The 19,554-nt window shown below is 37.4% G+C and overlaps 1 protein-coding gene and 1 non-coding gene across 2 annotated transcripts; both read left to right on the top strand.

Annotated features, from left to right (window-relative positions):
- The first annotated feature begins 275 nt into the window (after positions 1 to 275).
- LOC105052052 (PHD finger-containing protein 1-like) lies at positions 276 to 16,612 on the top strand. The gene is made up of 6 exons (XM_010932746.4): positions 276 to 999; positions 11,593 to 11,678; positions 11,790 to 12,560; positions 12,704 to 12,916; positions 12,994 to 13,118; positions 15,346 to 16,612. Exons 1-6 carry the CDS (start codon positions 997 to 999, stop codon positions 16,290 to 16,292), a joined length of 2,145 nt encoding a protein of 714 aa, XP_010931048.2. The 5' UTR covers positions 276 to 996; the 3' UTR covers positions 16,293 to 16,612.
- Positions 16,613 to 18,804: 2,192 nt separating this feature from the next.
- TRNAP-AGG (transfer RNA proline (anticodon AGG)) lies at positions 18,805 to 18,876 on the top strand. The gene has a single exon. It is a non-coding gene; the product is annotated as a tRNA-Pro (tRNA).
- Positions 18,877 to 19,554: the final 678 nt, after the last annotated feature.

Raw genomic sequence — 19,554 nt, 5'->3', positions numbered from 1 at the left:
CCGTTCCCTAAAAACAAAAAACGTTTCTCCTTTTTTCGTTTAAAAAAGGTAACGTTTCCGTAATCACCGCGGTTCATCCCTTCAAGTCGGTGCAAGTGACGGCTGTTAACAGTCTATCACCGAGAGCAACATGTAGCAAAGAAACTAATCACGAGTGCTATCTAAGATCCTCCCATACCCGATCCCCAGAATGTTCTAGAGCAGCAAAAAGTCTACTCAAAGCCGGCTTATGACCGGTTTTTGAACGTTTTGGGTTCAACTGGGGAGCATATCAGTTTTCGTTTCCCGAAACCGACTCCGACACCATAACGACACCGGTGATCGTGGGGTGTGGCCGGTTCTCCGCGTGATTCGAGTGGCCGTTTCCCATGCGTTTCCAACGTGGCGGACGCCTGTGTTGCTTTGGGTTTCCGATTCCTTCTCGGGCTCCGTCTGTCAGGCCCCCGCCGTGCTCGCAAGCGTCCTCTAAATAGGCCATGTAGGGTGTTGATGGAATTCTCCATGGTCACCGTCTGCTCTCTCCCATCTTCTCCCTCTAGACGGTCGTGGCGGGTTTCCAGGAACTCTTACTCTCTCTTTCTTCGTCTTTTTTCTTCGCTTCTTTTCCTCTATTCTCTCTATATATGTTATTTTGAGCTTTCTTCTGGGTTTTGTTTCTCACTCCCTCTCTGTCTTTTTTTCCCTTCTTTTCTCGCTCTTGGTTATTTTGAGCTCTCTTGGGTTTTGTTTCTTTTTTTTTCCCCCTTCGTTAATGTGAGCTTTTTCTTCATGGAGACGTACTGAAATCTGTTCTGGTCGTTTGATTCCGTACCTCTCGTTCGTTACTTTTGTGTCTGTTTTCTTGGTTCTTGAATCCCGTACTCACTTTTCTTGTTCCTTCCTTTCGTGTCTGTTTTCTTGGTTCGTGAATCCGTACTCGTATTTCTTGTTTTAAGCGTTAGGCTCGTCCTCTTCTTTCCAACACTGCTCGCGTGCCAGAACTCTGCGTTCTGAGAGATGGTATGTTTCTACTCCATGATCTTTTTTTTTTTTTTTTCTTCTTTGTTTTGGTTGATTTGATTTGATTTTTGTTTGAATGGTTTGAGTTGTTCTGCGTTTCGTTGACGTTGTAATGTGTATTTTTTTTTTGTGGAATCTGGATAGGGTTCGCTGTTTTGATTCATTGGGTCTTTTTTGTTTTTTGCATTTTTTTTTTTAATTTGTTTGTCGATAGGTGTTTAGATATGGTAGGTGAAGATATGTAAAAGAAATTATGGGCCGTATTATCTTCTTATCAATATCGATAACATGGGGATAGTAGGGATTTATAAGATTTTGTAGTTTATGTAAGTAGTAGGACTTCTTTCAAGCTGCTTAACTCAAAAAATTCAAATAAAATAATAAGAAATAAAATATTTATAAATCAGGATTTTAAGTTCTTTATTTGCAGTTATTTTTTACCACCCACAAATTATGGTACGTATCATGTGTCGAAAATAGAGTCTACGTGCTTTACTTTCTCTCCCTCTAGTGGTTGGAAAGTGGATTCTATGATCTTTGCCTCCACTCTTTCTGTTCATGTTCTTCAAAATCATGGTATATGTCCGCTATTTATATCAATAAACTACTATTTATTTGCATCATATTCTTTTTCTAACTAAAAAAGGGGAATTTGCAAGTTTTCTACTATTTTATAGAGATCCATTTTCTTTCTTCAAGTTGGTTTCCTTTTATAGTTAGAATAGGATGAAAAATTTCTTATGAAGTCCAATTGAAATGAGGCTAGATTTCTTTCCTAATTAAAAGATATAAATTACAAAATTAAAAAATAAAAAAAAATTAAATTTGGGTAGAAACTACATCTTGAGTCTCGCATTATTTTCATTCTCAATCACATTGAGAAGTCATGGCTTTCTAAAGTTCTGATACTTGACTAAGTCTTGGATGTGATGGATCTTGCTTCTAAAGCTTGTAAAAAATTATCCGAAGTGGCCAAATTAGCCCATAATAAGTTAGATGATCATCTTGTGTCATTATGATGTTAATAAGGTTTAAGATCAGGAGATGGTGGGAGTTTCATTGATTGAGGTCATGGTGTTGGGGAATTGATAGGTTGTATAGGAATGCATGTAATTTGTTAAGGGTGTTTCGAAGTACAAAGTGTCAGGGAATCGTTTAAGATCATATAAGGTGTGCTAGATTTTCTAAATTGTTGTGATATGTTAGGGATGGATCGATTGAAGTGGTATGGATTTTGGATTTGTATGGGTGAAAGTAATAGGTTGTGGGTGGGTTGGGCTTTTATGGTTTCAGTAGGATCTAACATATAAAAGATAGAGTTTGATTAATTGATGACAAAGTGTTGGGAAATCCATTGAGATTGCATATGACAATGTCAAGGATCGATTAAGCTAGTTTAGGTTTTTAGATTTGTATGGAATAGGTGGAAAGAGATGAGCCAATATATTACATAGTAGAGAGATGAAAATGATTTGGGAAAGGTTGTGGCAAAAAAGGATTCATAAGTTTGATTCTAAATAGTAAGAACAAGGACAAGCTTTGTAAAACATAGAGGGTTTATGTAGAATTTGTGTTTTGTGTTAAATTGATGAAGAATTGATAGAGACAAAATGAAGATGTGAAACAATTCAAAGGGGTTAAGGTAAGAAGGGGTACCTTAATTTTTGTCACTATTCAATAAAATAACAAAAAAAAAATGCATAATGTCATATTTCTAGAAGTAGTTGGTGGTGATGGTCGTAAATAGGAAGATTGGTGAATGGGGACTTATAAATTTAACCGACTAGTTTAGAAAAGGTTTGATATGTTAATTATGTTTACATTGTACGTTTCTATAAAGTTGTTTATGTGAAGTTTATGTCGGATTATTTCATTTTAATATGGTTTATGAAGGGTAGGGTGTAGTTTTAAATTCCTTGGGATGCGGCTATCCTGATTTTTCTATGAAATAGGACGCACCGCCGTTCCACCCCGTTTCGATACTTAGGATAGAGGATGTCTTAAGACGTCTTGATTAGGATACTAGGACACTAGCAGGACTGTCTGTCCCAACATATGGGATGGTATCTTATCCCTGTGTCCCACGGGATGTCCCATTGGGACCTGAATCTTTAATAAGCAATTGCATATTATAGTTTCATTAAGTATTATTTATACGTTTGGAATCATCCTTGCTTATTATACATAAATGTTGTATGCATTTTTCCTAATTTGATCATAATTTCAATGTTTGCATGTTGCATATTTATATTCATATTTGACAATAAAGTGTAGTTATTAATATGAATATTCATAAATTTGACTTTGTCTACTTCTATATCTTAAGAAAAGTAATAGTCTCTTTGGAACCTTTAAAGCTTCTTTTTTCACGATAGTGATGGTTGTGACTCATACATTTATAAGTAATATCAGTGTCCCTAATGTACATCTAGATCATGTTTAGCATCAGGTCTTAGTACTTCAATCTTGATATTGTGCCCACCCAGGATCCTATGTGCCTATCTTTATTGGATAGCCATGTTGAAGTTGTTGCTTTGTTGAGAAGGTTCATAGAATCTCCAAAAAGGACCAAACAAAGTTCTAATCTATAGTTTGATTGAGGTTGGAGAGGACAATATTACTTGAACATGAAGACTCAAGAGGCACATATCTATACGGGTTTAAACTCGTCATAAGAGGATATGATTTGGCATCTTCAGAGGAGCTTAGTGTATGGCTTTAGGGCAAGATTGCTGACCCTAGTAATTGCAACGATTAGGGATGGCAATGGGTCAGGTCGACCAATATCCTTACCCATCTCACAATAAAAAAATCTATATCCATGCTCACCTCGTATCCGTCTCCGGTCAGATCGAAAAAAATATAGGGTACAATCATATAGATTAGATTGCGTATATCCATCTTGCCTCGAATTGCATCAGGTTGGATTGGTCTCACATGGTTTTTGAGAACATGATCAAAAATCCCTAAACCCACTTCAATTGGAGGAATCCCCTCCAATCTTTTGATCAAGAATTTCTAAACCCACCTGAAACCCCTTTGATCTCCTACGGTGCTCTCTTTCCCCACAGATCTTCGAAAAGAGAATGAAATGAAAAAGAAAAGGAAGCAAATAGCAAAAAAAAAAGATCAAGTGGGAAAAAGTCTTAGCTTTTAATCTTGTCGAAGCCCTCAGACCCCCACCACCTGGCCATCTTCGGCCATGGCTTCTGCATCGCTACTGTCGTGTGCGTCTCCATGCTTGCCCTCCACCTCTACTCTACCTGTAACTCCACTGTTGCCCTCAGGTCCCTTCTAGCCCTCCATCTCCTTGCTCACGACTAGGGTTCTTAATAGAGAAGAAAATGGCTAAAGTTGGTGGGAAGCTTGGAGCGGGGCCAGATGATGGCTAGGGTTTTGTGTTGGGTACAAGAGTTTAAAGGATATATGTATGTATGGTCGGGTCGGGGTGGGGCATACTATTATCCATATCCAATCCGAACTTGTTTTGGATATTTTTTTTAAAATCATATCCGCTCTAGATTTTATACGCTCCATTCGAATCGGGTCAGGTATCTAGTGGGTCGGACACAAATGCCATCTCTAGCATTGATTCCTTTGCGTCTTGCCCTCTTAGCACTTGTACCGTTTTTGCTAGCATCCAATATTTGATAAGAACCAAGAAGAAAGGAATAGCGGGTTTACCTCTTTTGTGGTCACATCTAGGGATGCAATCAAGCCCAGTCGAGTTGAGTAGTTAGAAGCTTGACTCGATTCAAAATATTCGAATTTGAAACTTGATTCGAGATCGATTGAGCTTTAATATTCCAAGCTGGAGTTTGACTTGATAAAAAATAGATAAAACTTTAGATCAATTCGATTCGACTTAAATATCAATCGAGCCAATACTTAAGCTTGAAATAAAATCTTAACTTACTAATAATATATATACTAATGTATATATATATATTATAAATAAAAATAATATTATTAAAAATATATAAAAATTTAAATAGACTCGCGAGTTTTTAAGCTGAGTATCTTGCTATTTGAGTTTGATTTGAAAAACTATTCGAGCTATTAGGACTCGATAATAATCGAGTCGAGTCGACCTTGGACTCGAGTTGAGCTAGTGAGCATCTCTACTTGTTTGCTCCCCTAGTCACATCATCTTTTGCTAGTCATATCTTCTTGGTGGCGTCTTAGTAGTTAATGGCAACACTTGGCACTAAGGTTAAGAGAGAAGTATAATGATGAATGCTTAGGAATAGATCATTTAGATAAAGGGTTACGCTTTGGCTTTTGGGATATTTTGCTTTTCTTGTTGTGTTTAATAAATGATTCCCCTTGAGTTGTTCAAGTTGCCAAAGCAAGTGGTTAAAATAACTAAGCTGCTTGAATAAATAACTCACGTAGATTTTCAAAGCGCTAACCCAACTAAGGTATTAAATCTCATGGGACGAAGGCATCCCAATTTTTGCCTGGAACAGGATGCACCGCATCCTGCACCGTCTTGATGGTTGTCCCAGTCGGGTGTTCCAATACATGCTTGAGACATCCTTATATATATATATTTTATTTTTTGAAATTTATCTTGAAGTTTTACTAATCTATTTATTATTTAAATATATTTGAAAGTCTAAGATAAGACATGGATGAATATGATTTGTTCGATTTAAAGGAATATATAAGATAAGAATCCTGGCCTAAGTAGCATCTGACCATGCATGAATAGATGAGCGTCGAGCAAAGTCATAGGCGTTGATCGGAGTAGTTGCATGGGGCCTGTGGATGCGATGCTTGGGCCAAGAGAAATCACGATTTTGGAACATTTTGAGAGCTATCTTGTGGATGCGATCAAATGGATGAGATTGAATGGATCGCATTGCACAACCCACAGGAGAAATCTGTATCATAATTGCATGCACCAAGTACCCCTTGTATTTCACCAATTCCTGAACATGTGCTGTCCATCGTGCATATGCTCCAGGATTTGCCCTGGTTCACTTGGACTTGGTGCATGCACCAGGTGCAATTGGACCGCATCAAATCCCATGTTGGATAACATGCCATGATACCCCTTGTATTTCACCAATTCTCGATTGCGAGCTATCCACCATGCATATGCTCTGGGATTTGCCCTAGTTCACTTGGACTTGGTGCATGCACCAGGTGCAATTGGACCATGTCAAATCCCACGGTAAATAACACGCCAGGCTACCCTTTGTATTTCACCAATTCCTGATTGTGTGCTATCCATCATGCATATGCTCTGAGATTTGCCCTAGTGGCCTGGTTCACTTGGACTTGGGTTTGACAATCGAATGGATGACCTTGCGAGAGGCTAAAGGCCCCAAGCCCTATTTCCTTCCCCTCCACTGCCTCCGGTCCTCTCTCCTCCTCCCCTCTCTGACCTCTCGGTTGGCTTGGCTCATCGAAAATTCTGACAGCCTCCCTCCTCTCTCCTCTCTCATCCCTTTCCCTTCTCGAGTTGTCCTCCCTCTCAGCGTACTCTTTTCTCAAAAAATTGAAATCGAAGGGAGAAGATCATGCTTCCTCTGGTGATGATGCGGACGTCGACGCACCAACAAAAAAAGGAAGGGGTTAGTACCCCCTTCTCCTTCATTCTTCTCCCTCCGGCGACGAATGGCCCATTTGAAGCATCATCAGCATTTGGCAATAAAAAAAATAGGACACGATCGAGACGACCGTGCCAGCGCCTAATCTGGCCAGGACCGAGCTTGAAAATGTGTTTCGGTGTTTGCACTTGTCCCTGGGGCCAAAATCCCAAAAGAACGAGACGGGATGGTCGGGATGACCCTTGTCCCATCGGGACTAAAATTGTTGAACCTAACCTTATGTAGGTGGGTGGATGGTGGCTTGGATGAGTTGATTCATTTGACCTATTTGAATTTTAAAATATTTATTGAAATATAAAATATTTACTATTGAAACTCAATATAATGCAAGTTGTGCTGGAGTCTTAAAGCCCATGTCATTAACAATAAAACACTAACAAATATTATCATTTAAGAAATAAATACAAGTTTTGTCTTGAATTGGTTCTTAGTCGTCCATGTCAATCAAATTGAACTGGCATATAGTTCAACAGGGCTCGATGTTGGTGTCAATTGGCTTCAATAGTTTGATAACTTCCAGATGTGCTAGTTGCTGGCTAGACCATGCACAATACAGGCCTGGCAGCATATGACAACATGGTGGTAAATCAATCCTCGGTGTTGAGTGGTTTTGGATTCAAGAAATAATATCCTCGACTTTGGTGTGTGAATTGTCTCTTGATTTGCATCAGTCCTACCTTAGAGTAGTGATATTGGGATCAACAATCAACCAGTAATTTTTAGTTCATGTTCTTAAGCAGTAATATTGTTTTCCAATACTGATAATTTTTAGGCATCATATAACTTAATGGCAAAGCTTTGAATATTGCTTTATTATTTTGGTTTCCAATATCTATTATAATATGAAAATGGAGGCTCTACTTGTATTGAGCTCTCCATTAGCTGTGTGGACATTTATGTTAGTGATGTTATTTATATGGTTCTGTATTTTGGATAATAGGTAGTGCTCTTGTTTAATATAGTTTATTTTGGACCATATTAATAATGTTGTTGATGCAATTCTTTATTTTGGATAGTGTATACATTCATATACATATGCATATATGTATATATATATATTTATATGTATATATATTATGACTATAATCATTCATCAAACTCTTGACTCTTGATGAGAATTGATCATATTCTTTTGATCATATTCTTTCTTATTTCTTCAAAAAAATATAAATATATTTTTTATTTTTGATAAATGAATCTCTTATAAATAATTTGTACTGTTAAAATTGTTGGTTTTGATTTCACAAATTAAGAATCTTATTAATGATGAGAGTTTTTCCATGACGGCTCAGCTTGTATAGAAGTTGCCATTATCTAGGTAATGCCCGTATTAATGGTACTGATATAAATGGTGGAAGTTTCTACTAAGCGTTTGAAAGTTAACTGTTTAATATACAATAGAAATTTGGCTATTGAAGCCTTCTCTTAGTATAATTAAAAACATTTCTATTGCATTTCGAATATACTTTAAAAAAGTAAAAAAAAAATATCCCATGCATCACATGGGTTATATGCTGGTTGTTTACTCATATTAAATCTCATTTTTGTTGAATGCCAAATCTTTAATCATATGGAGTGTTCCTAAAGTTGCTTCAACATTTTGAGTTTTTGAGGAATCCCAATCAATGTAAATCTCATGCTTAGACTGTAACATCCGGCCCATTGGGCCTTAAACCCTGGGCCTTAAACCCAAAAGTCCAAAAAAAAAAAAGAGAAAATGAAGAAGACTACAGGGAGTCTTCTTCTCCCGATCGGCTCCTAATCGGAGTCGGAAACCTCATCGGAGAGGAGTCAAACTCCTCTCCTCCACTCTATTTAAGGGGGAGACCCTTCTCCCTTCCTTCCATCGTGAAAAACTTAGAGCGAAACGGCGAAGATCGTCGGAAATCGTCCGTGAAAATCCTCATCGTGCTTGTCGCGATTCCTCATCGAAAAGGTCGTCGGAGCTCGAGGTAAGCATATGGTTCTCTTCCTCTCTTCTATCCCTTCCTTCCCGTGCCGGTGTGCACGTTCGCCGGCGATCAGAGTCGTCGGATTTTGTCGTGGGAGAGGTTTCGATTTTTTTTTGGTTTTCGGACATCGGTGGTCGTCGCCGGCCACCAGTTTGGATTCCTCCGGATGGCGGTGCGCTCTTCTCCGGCTGCCGGCCATTCTCGTGCCGGCCGACCATCGGTCGGCCAATCTTATGAGGGGACCATTCGGTCTCCAGTTTCATTTTTTTCACCCATGGGAGGCCACGGGAAGAAGTAGAAGAAGGAAGAAAAAAGAAAAAGAAAAGAAAAAAGGAAAAAGAAAAGAAAAAGGAAAAGAAAAGAAAAATACATAAATAAATAGATAAAATAAATAAATATGAGAGAAAATTTTGCTCTCTCTCCCTTCAAGTCTGAACCATTGCTTTCTCTCTCTAGAATTGGACTTTCTCTCTCTAGATTATTTCTCTCTCTTGATGGATTTCTCTCTCTAAAGTTATCCTTCTAAGATTAGCATAGTGAAAGGCTTCATTTTGATGATTTTGATCGAGTTCAAGGAAGAGTCCGATTCCAAGTGAGGTTTTGATTTGGGATTTGTTTAGATTTAATTTTGAATTAAAATTAATGTAAGAATATAATTTTGGATAATAGGCACTGAAGAATCTCCTAGAAGTTAGTCGATCTGTTCATTCAATGCTTTGTGAAAGATAAGTAATGAATTATCTTCTTGAGATATTTCATATTTATTTTGAAAATAAATAATTATTCTTGAAAATTATGCATGATTTATGAAATTATGTTTTGAAAGAAAAGTGCTTTTGAAATATTATGGTTCGTCGATTATGCACATGTTCAGTGAAAATTGTGATATGTTATGATACAAAAGTATTTTGATACAGATCGGATTTATGCTCTCAGCCTAACTATGTTTCAGTGGACCCTGCCAGTGGGGGTTGTGCGCTGGTATTTAGTGGATCCTGCCAGTGGGGGTTGTGCGCTGGTATTCAGTGGATCCCACCAATGGGGGTTAAACGTTGGTCATAGTCGAGGCTGTTGAGTTACGAGTGTTTTAATTCGAATCGGATTTATGATTATATTATAATATTTAAAAAGATTGGATTTACATTGAATCAGCATGAAATACATTTTTATGTTTATTCATAGCATTGTTCTTGAAAATTATATAAATATCTGAAATATCTAGTTGAGATATTTGTTACTTACTGGGCTGTCTAGCTCATTTTTTTTCTTTTTATTTTTCAGATTCAGATAATTAATTGCGAGCGTGGGAATTAATATTGGGACAGAGCTTTTAGAGGCGAGATTTAGCATTGTCAACTTCATTAAATTTAGATCTATTATTTTATTTTTAGTGAAATTTTATTGGATGTAAGATATTTGATTTAATTACTTGAATTAAAGTTGAATAATAATTATTTGAATTTATTCTGCTATGATCATTGATATCGTGATGAGATGCCTTGCATGCTTATGGAGAGAGTTATTCATAAGTATGCGGCGGTTGCTGCGACCTCCTGCTCGCGATCTCGGGCTGGGGGCGTGACATAGATTTTACTCAGAGAACTATTTCAAGTTTACTGATTAGATATTATTGTTAAAGGTTTTTCTTTGTTTTTAGTTGTACCTCCTGGCTGAGTAGTTGATTTAGGTTTACATTTCTATGAGAACTCACTTGGACAGAGCTTATTTAAAGCAAGTATTGTGTTTAATGGGGTTCTTGAGCTTCATTTGGATGTGTGGGTTGCATATGAGAAGAAACATGGATCGTGGTGATCTTCCATCTAATTGAAGTTTTTTATGGTACTAGTGATGCAATATGATAAACGCACTCCCATATTTTGCTAGTGCATTTTTTATTTCTCTTAAACTGTGAGGAAGAGCTGAACCAAAAAAGGGCAATTAACAAGTGTTTAGATTTTGGGGTTGGGTCCAATTCAAGTTTGACTTTTTGAGTTATTAACAATAAAAATGTAGATTGAAATTTTTAGTAGAACTCTTTTTAAAAATCCTATGGTAATTGATATTAGAGTGTATGATGCCATAGTGATTTAGGCCATGTTCTCAAGAAGTGTTTTATTTTTGTGTATATTGTTTGCAGAGACAAAATAAAGGTTTTGTTTCTTTCTGCTGTATGGTGTTTCAGGCTTCCTTTTTTCTAAAAAAGAAATATATATATTGTATATGCTGCAATAGGCTGATGTTGTTCTCCAATAGTCACAGGGTGCGATTTGAGGTAGCATACATTGAGACATATAGAAAAAGTTCCATTTTAAATTGTGGGATGCCATTAAGGATTTAGGCCATGGTTGCTTGAATTGTTTTGTTTTTGTGAATATTGTTCACAGAGACAATCTAGGTTTTGTTTCTTTTCACTGTGGTCTGTTTCTTAGTTCTTTTTTTCGAAAACAATGTATTGTACACTCTGCAATAGGTTGATGTTGTTCTTCAAACATGTTTCAATTCTTACAAACATGTTTATGATTCGAGAAGTATTTGTGAGTAAAAAGCTTAGTTGCGCCAATATTTCATGTGCATTATATATGATTCAGGTGTGGTATATGCTTGGCTGAAACCTTGGTTTGCTGTGTATATTGTGTGAGATACTGCTTTCCACAAGTTAACCTTTTGATTTTCAGGTTGGAACTACTTTCTTTGATGCTTCATATGTTTTCGATCTCTGGCAATAGATGATTTTAAATGCATGATGAGTTTTTGGAGGGATTGAATAGACATCCCTGTTTCTGTTCCATATTACAACCATACTTGCATCGCAGTTGTATCTTAGAATACATGGTTTGGATTTATGCACGGCCCTCAAACAAGGGTGACAAATGTTCTGGTCTCTGCCTTCTATAAAGTTCAGGCATTAATTTCTTGTTTCATAAATCATGTTTGTTCTCTTATGTGTGTTATATACTTCCTAACAATTTGTTAGAAGGAATTAATAATGTGAATGCTGGATTTTTATCTTTCCTTGATTGCAGGCAACTGTTTGTCAAAAATGTGGTGTCACAGGTTACTCAGAGTTTTTAATTCACTGCAGTAGTTGCAAGATCGCTGCTGAGCACCGGTATGCTTCCATTTCCATTTCTATGTCTATATGTTTACACAATGTTCAATTTATGTGATGTATCTTTTTTATTTATCTATTTTATAAGATGAACTACTGATGATGTTCCAGATATTGCCTGAACAAGATGCCAGACAGTAATGTACTACAAGTGATTTGGTCGTGTGAGCAGTGCAAAGCTAGGATTCATAAGTTATCTTCTCTTAGCAAGCTTGAACATGGCAGTAGCATGATGTTGAGGAAACGCAAACATAGTGATATTTGTAGAAACAAATACGGACATCAGGGGACCCCATGTGCTGTAAGATCCCCTTTAAGCTTGAGTTCGCAGAACAAAAATTTTAGTGGTTTGGATAATAGAGGAAGAAGTGGATTTAATGATTCCATCAGATTACCTTCCAGTTCCAATGTAGCAAGGGCGTCAAAAATTGACCAGGCATGTGCTGGTTTGCTGCAGAAGGAAATTCAGAACCTTGTGCATTCATCGAGCAAGTCTGTCAGGGATGACAAGTCAAGATCTAGAACACATAGACGGCGATGGATCATAGACGAGGATGAAGTAAATGATGAGAATTGTAGGTGTTCATCTAGCAAAGGTATCGAAGGCGAGAAGCCAGAAAGGAGATTCTTAATAAAGGACCAAGATGAAGCTTTGCCATCATTAGAAAATGCACAAGATATTGCTATCAAGTCAAAAATACAAATCAGTGCTGCTGATGAAGCTTTGAACAAGTTGCAGAATGGTTCTCTGGATGCATCCAAATCTCAAGCAACGATGCAGGCTGAAACTCATGATGCTGAAAGGAATATATCAGGCCACCAGACATTTATTGATCATCAAATTTATGGACTTGTACGGCCCATTATCTTCTGTGTTTGGAGGTCAGTGATATTCTGGGGTGCCAGTAGATATTGGAGCTTCATCTTTTGAATGATTTATTTACCTTTTGACATATTTGCAAACTTAAGGATTTGCTCTAGATCCATATGTAGCTCTTCTCAATGTTTTTTTTCCTCATTAACAGTGGATCCTTTGGAATTTGCGATGACACATATGGTCCTATTAAAGCACATTTATCAAACAAAGCGTGTGAGAAAGTTTGCGTTGCTGCAGAAAAATTGCCACCTGTGCTTCAGATGGCAAAGTTGGCAAAGTTGGAGGCATGGCCAAGAAGTTTCGAAAATTCACCACCTACCGGTGACAACATTGCTCTATATTTTTTTCCAGACAGTACAAGGTATTGGGACGGGCTTTCTTTCAAAATAATAATGCAATTTTTTGTTCTAATCTGGTTCTACTTGGCTATTTATTTAGGGCAAAATCAATGCTTGGTGATTTGCTGCGTGATGTCATTAGCAAGCATCTTGTGCTCAAAGTTGTATTTAATGAAGCTGAGCTTCTCATCTTCCCATCTATTATATTGCCAAAAGTTTACCATAGTGAGTACCAGACATAGCATTTACGTGTACTTGCTTGTTTAATATCATGTAATGTTATTCTTTCCTGATGTGTACATCTTAGACTTTTCTGCATGCTGAAATAAGAAATCCTAAAATATCAAAGAAAAATCTCATTGTGAATAGTTCTTATTAAAATTGTGCACAATTATTTAGGAAATATTTTAATAAGAAAATGTTACTTGTTCGTATTGGGAGAAAAAGATTTAAGTGTAGTTTATTTCTTCTCTAGGCTAAACAATAAAAATAAAAAGGTTTAGTTTGTGTTTGTTGAAAATAATCATGTACGTATCTTCTCTTCAAATTGTTGCTCTTGATTAGGACAGCAGATAGCCTAGGTTGCTGATCATCTCTAGTATGGGGGGCATTTACTCCACCTTGTCGACCACCCATCCAACCCTAATGGGGTGGGATTTGATAGGTCTTCATTTTAAAACCTGCAACAAATCTGGTGTTGGTGTGAGCAATGGCAATGCCTGCCCCGAATTCGACATGATTCTATATAAGTCTGGATGATTATGATGATAGTGGAGAAGAAAGTATTGTGATTGTTCATGAGAAAGATTAATCATATGAAAGGCTAGAAGATACATACTTGGTTGCTCCTTTTTTTTTTTTCAGTTGATTGCTTTTCATAGTTGAGAGGACATTTGACTTTCTAAAGAACAACATTTCTATTTGTTATTTCTATTATTGTCGAAATTTAGTTTGTTGTGTTCTATGTATTCAATTTTTATGTTGTTTAATGTTGTATGAAGTACTGAAGTTTACTTTTATATATGTTTTTTATTTGTTGATTTGAAGCCAAAAAAAAAAAAAATCTGCAGCTATATCTGCTCCGACCCACACCAACCTGCCCATCTAACTTTACCTGCCCTGCTCCAACTCGGCAGGTGTATGGGTATGTTTTTCCCCATTCTGGTGCAGATATAGGTCATAGCTTATCTGACACATACATACCTGTCTCGCTGCCATCCTGGATCTCTAGTCATTGTAATTTGATGTTTTTATTAATTCCTTGTAATTTCCAGGCCCTGCACAGCGAACTTTCATGTGTAGTTTTTCTAATCTATTCAAAGGCTGGAGAGCTCAACAAGTTGACCCATGAGTTGGTCAAGTTGTTTTCCAATGTTAAAAGGCATTCCAAGGCATATAGGGCTCCTCTCACTACAAAGGGTTAGATGTAAGCTTACACCTGTGTGTGGATAGTCTGTTTCTATATTTCAAACCAGTGACACCCAAGTCATAATAGAGTAGCCTTACTGTTATTCCCAGGCCTGTCCTCGCCTAGTTTTCCAATGCTACTAAGTTAAAATTCCATGTGACTTGGCTAGCTTTTGAAACTAAATATGAGTTGGTTGAGCTATAGTGATTGAGATGACTTAACAAGTAAGAAGAAAAACTCATCTAAATTATGTTGACCAGCTCTAAACAATTTGTATATATATATATTTTTTCTTGACATAAACAAGTTAAATTGAAGTAAACTCACCAAAGCAAGTACAAGATCTTCTTGTAATTTTGCAAGAAATTGATTTTATTCAATTATCTAATGATGCTACATCACTGCATATTATTAATAACTTGCCATGTTATGTTTTGTTATGATATTCTTTGTTAGGTGGCTTTTGGCCTACCTTATTGTTTAAAGTTTTCAAAACTTTTATACATAACGAAGAATTCAGCTGATAATTCCTGTTAAGATCAGTATGCATGTCATTATTTATTTTAAAGTATTAATACTTTTTATTACTTCTCAATTTTGAGGTATGGCCAAGCCTTTAAAGCCTTAAATTAGTCAGGTTTTTTTCTAACCGAGATGAAGTTTAATACCTTGACATTGCAGTTGTTTGCTCAAAACTACAATCAGGTAACCAATATGTTGTCAACTGTTTGTAGTTCATCTTTTTTGGAAATGTAAAGGAAATATCATAAGTTGTCAACTGTTTATTGCCTCTTTATTTTGAAAAGAATTTTTTTACATTGTGTATTTTTCAAAAAAATTATCTTTTTGCTCCTAATCTGTTGACAATATCTTTTATATTTAACTCTTCTCTAAACATGTTAATGGTGGCATCAAGTTGATCTAGTAAAATAAATAGATGTTTAGGCAAGTGGAGTCCGAATCTATGAGTTCCCAGACTTGCTTTTTACTTGATTTTTTGCTGACCACATTCGGATTAGCTAACCATATGATGTTTCGTTGTAGGATTTCAAGGAAATTACTATTTGTGGGGGGCATTTAAGAGAAGGCAAGTTTCAGTCCATAGTGTACCAGCAAGTTGCTGCTCCGGGGCTAATGACCTCTCAGAGAGAGAAAAAAAAATGCAGAATTCTGAACATGCAGAAGAAATCAGTTCTCATTATGAAAAATCTGTTGTCGTCCTCGGAAATGGCAACGTTTCAGCAGATGGAAGAAGAACATATGACTCTGAACCTTCAGGAGGGAAGAAAAATGTGGAAGCTGTCACCAATGGCAAAGTTGCAGAAGAGGCAGAAGAAGAGATCAGTTCTCATTATGAAAAATCTGCTGGCGTCCTCGGAAATGGCAAAGTTTCAGCAGACGAAAGAAGAACAGATGACTCTGAACCTTCAGGAGGGAAGAAAAATGTGGAAGCTGTCAGCAATGGCAAAGTAGCAGAAGAGGATCAAAGAACAGATGACTCTGAATCTTCAGGAGCGAAGGAAAATGTGGAAGCTCAGAAATCATCTGATGTTTTCCAAAACAAGAAACAGGAGGAAGCGAAGCAAAAGGTGGATGGCTTCAATCTTACAAAAAGGAAGGACCAGGTTGAAGCTTATGATGAGAGCTCATCCAACATTACAGATAATGGCAGTGATAACAACTTGTCTAACCACTTGCTGATTTGGGGGAAGAAGATTCCATTCAGTGGTAAAGTAGTCGAGTGTCCTGATGATCGAACGATGGGGAACTGGGAACATGCAAAAGAGGTGAAGGAACAGCTGTTACATCATGAGTCCACGGAGAACTGCTTATCATTGTTTCCACTGCGAGGGGAGGACATGGCCATCAAATCTAGACTGGGGGGAGACAGTGCGTTGGACCTTGACCTTGGACTTGGCTTGTCTGCAGGTGATGGGCGTGGCAAGGGCTTGTCCAATAGGAGATTCACCGGCCAATATATTCTTGGATAGAGATATCTAGTCGTTACAATGTTTTTGGTGGGGCGCTTTGCTTTGTGTGTGCATCTTGCATGTCCCCCTCTTCCCGTATTCCCTGCCGTTTTGTTTTCTTGGTTTTAATCGAAAGCTCGTGTACATGGTAGGATCCTCATGAGTTGCTTGGATAAGAAGATAAAGAGTTAAAAAGTTTTGAGAATGTGGCTGGTGCTTTTTTTTTTTTTTTGGTAGAAAAGTGCTTTTTTCATACAATATATAATCTAGCGTGGAGGGAAAGTTGTAAAGCCTTATTTATTTTTTTTTTTTGGTACCCAATACAGTTTTTGAACCTTTGATCCTTTGATGAAGCATGTAGAAATATTGTTCACAGGAATTTTGCTAGTGGCTCTGATCCGTTGGATGATGAAATGACTTTATTTTTCTCCTCCCTGATGTATGTGGATAAGTTTGCATATGATACTGGTGATCAACTGGGAATACGGGGACAATCCTTTAGCTCTCGCTGTGCATCATAAGTTCGTATAAATTTTTCTTTGGCACTTACGGATGTTGACCCGATCGTGCCGTCAACGGGCATTGCACCTGATAAGCTCGGCAAGGTGCCAAAAGATGTTGAGTTCTGTTGTAGTATTATTTTTTTTAATAATTTTTTATTATAAAAAATATTTAAGATGTTATATTATTATTTTGTTTTATATATATATTATTATTTTTTAAAAATAATATTTTATTATTTTTTATTCTTCATTTTCTTCTTCGTTTCCCTCGCCACCTTTCGTTCATTTAATCGCTCGTCCCCCACCTCTCCGATAGTCTTACCCCTTTATCTCGATGATCATATTGTTCTATTTTGCAGTTTTCTCAACTCTCTCTCCAACCCATCCCTTATCATACTTGTGCCGTCCCTTCTTTGTGGCGTACTGTCTTTTTGCTCATGTTGTCCTTTTTTTTTTTTTTTCAATCCTCTTTTCTTTTTTCTTCTCTACCATAGCCCTCATCCCCTTTTGGTGATCACACCGCCTTCCTGCCATGCTTAGGGGTGTTCATTAAATAGTTCAAACTATTAAATCGAATCAGATCAAATCATTTTTATCAATATGATTTGGTTTAAAAACTAAAATGATTTGGTTTGATTTTTATATAAAATGGTTTAACGATCTGATATGATTTTACAAAAATATTAGACTAAACCAAACCGTAAACCATATATGTATGTGTTTGTGTGTATATATACACACACATACTAACACATAAATCCTAGAATAGAGTCCAGCTTTTGCTTGGCTATAGACGTAATCTTCACTGTACATTAGTCCGAAAGCTATCCCGATAATTTTAGTCTTTATTAGACTAGAATATTTTTCTTTCTCAAGATTTTCCATCTTTCATATTATAATATGTCAAATCATTAATCAAATCAGATCAAACCGTAATTTAACATTCTGGTCTGGTGTGAGTAATAAAATGGTCTGGTTTGTTTTGTAAAATTGGTAAATCGTAATTTACTAGTTTGATTTAAGAATATCCTCAAATCAAACCAAATCAGGCTGTGTACACATTTAGCCATGCTCCGCCCTATGCTCGTGTTGCCTACCCCCCTCCCTCACGATCACATCGCCTCGATGCTCGTGCTACCCTCTGCCCACCAACGATCGTGCCACCTCGATGCCATGCCTCTCTCTCATGATTGCGCTGCCTCCTTACCCCTCCGCCCACCCCACCCTCTCTTCTTTCTTCTTGTCCACCGCAACCCCCCTACTATCCCGCAACCACACTGCCTCCTGCTCATGCCACTCCCCCCATCCTCTCTTCTTTTTTCTTCTCCGTTGCACCCATCCCCTTTTCTTTCTTCTTCTTCGATGCACCCTCTCTCTTCTTTCTTCTTCTCCGCTACACCCCCTTCTCTTATTTCCTCCATCTTTAGTGACAACCCCGACACCTTACTCCTCCTCCATCTTTATGCACACCCCCACCTCCTCCCTCTTCTCTTCCTCTACCCTTGATGATGACACCGTCGCCCCACCCTATCTCTCCTCCTCTGCCTTCAGTGTACATCCTCTCAACTCCTTTCGAGCCTTCCCCAACTCCATCACTCACTCCCATCAAAAAATTGTAATTTGAAAGAGGAAGGGTGATAAAAAGACTTTTAGGAAAAAATACCGACATTCAATTTAATCGTGATCTTTGAGATATTTATCGCATCAGCCATACACATCTATTGTTCTAACTGGTTACTAATAGAGAAATTAAAATTATTTATCTTTAATTTGATGATCATAAATAAATTAATTATAAAAAAATTAAATAATCCTTTGGAGCTCCGCCGTCAGCGGCATTATACCTGATAAGCCGGGCAAGGTTCCAAAAGATGTTTGGTTAAATTTTCCTATCCGAGAGTTTTATTACAATGTTCCCCTACAAGAATAACATCCAATCGTTTTCATGGGCCTTCGGGCATGCTGGTGTGTCCTCAAATTTTTTTTTTTCTCTGGTCTTTAGATTGCTGAAGAGCTCAATTCGCTGTAAAGGGCATTTGGTCTAGTGGTATGATTCTCGCTTAGGGTGCGAGAGGTCCCGAGTTCAATTCTCGGAATGCCCCCGATTTTTTTGGTCCTTCTTTCATTTTTGTTTTCGAAAAACAAATCCACTGACTTGTTCAGTCGAAATTCAAGTCCAAGACTCTGCAAAGACTTAATCTCACTCGTCTCGTCGCGTGATCTTTTTATCTCGTCTCTCTTCGTCGTTTTCACTTCCTCCTCCGTCGCTCATCTCCCAAATGTCCATCCCTCTCCTTTTTCCCCTCGTTTACTGCTCACCCCCTTCCCAATGGGGGCCTATCCAAGATTTGTTATCTTTTCTTTTTCTAATCATTTCTCGATTTTTTCCTTTGTATACTTTCTAATTTGTTTTTTTGAACATTCGGAATCATAGCTTAGTTGCTTGTCAAATTCTTGGGCTTTTTGTTCCGTGGAAAATGGAACTTTTCATGTATTCGGTGTGTTTTTCTTTTTTCTTTTTTTTTTTTTAAGATCACAGGAGGGGACGTGGACGGTCCGGTAAGCGTTGCAAATTTTGCTGTTCTGGATCGGTCTGAATTAGAGAAACGGGATGAGGTCTAATCTTTTGGTACAAAGATGGATTCTTTTGCCCTTCATTGTCTTTTGGTAAAATCAAAGGCGAACTTTTTCTTGCGTTAGATTTCAGTTCATGCTATAAGTAACGGAAGGGGAAAGGCAAAACCTGGACTAAGAGATATTGGGTTTTGTAGACTAAAGAG

This window comes from Elaeis guineensis, chromosome 9 (genome assembly GCF_000442705.2).
Source record: "Elaeis guineensis isolate ETL-2024a chromosome 9, EG11, whole genome shotgun sequence".
Taxonomy (NCBI): Eukaryota; Viridiplantae; Streptophyta; class Magnoliopsida; order Arecales; family Arecaceae; genus Elaeis; species Elaeis guineensis.
Note: the sequence above shows the minus strand (reverse complement) of the source record. Positions and strands in the feature narration are given on the sequence as shown.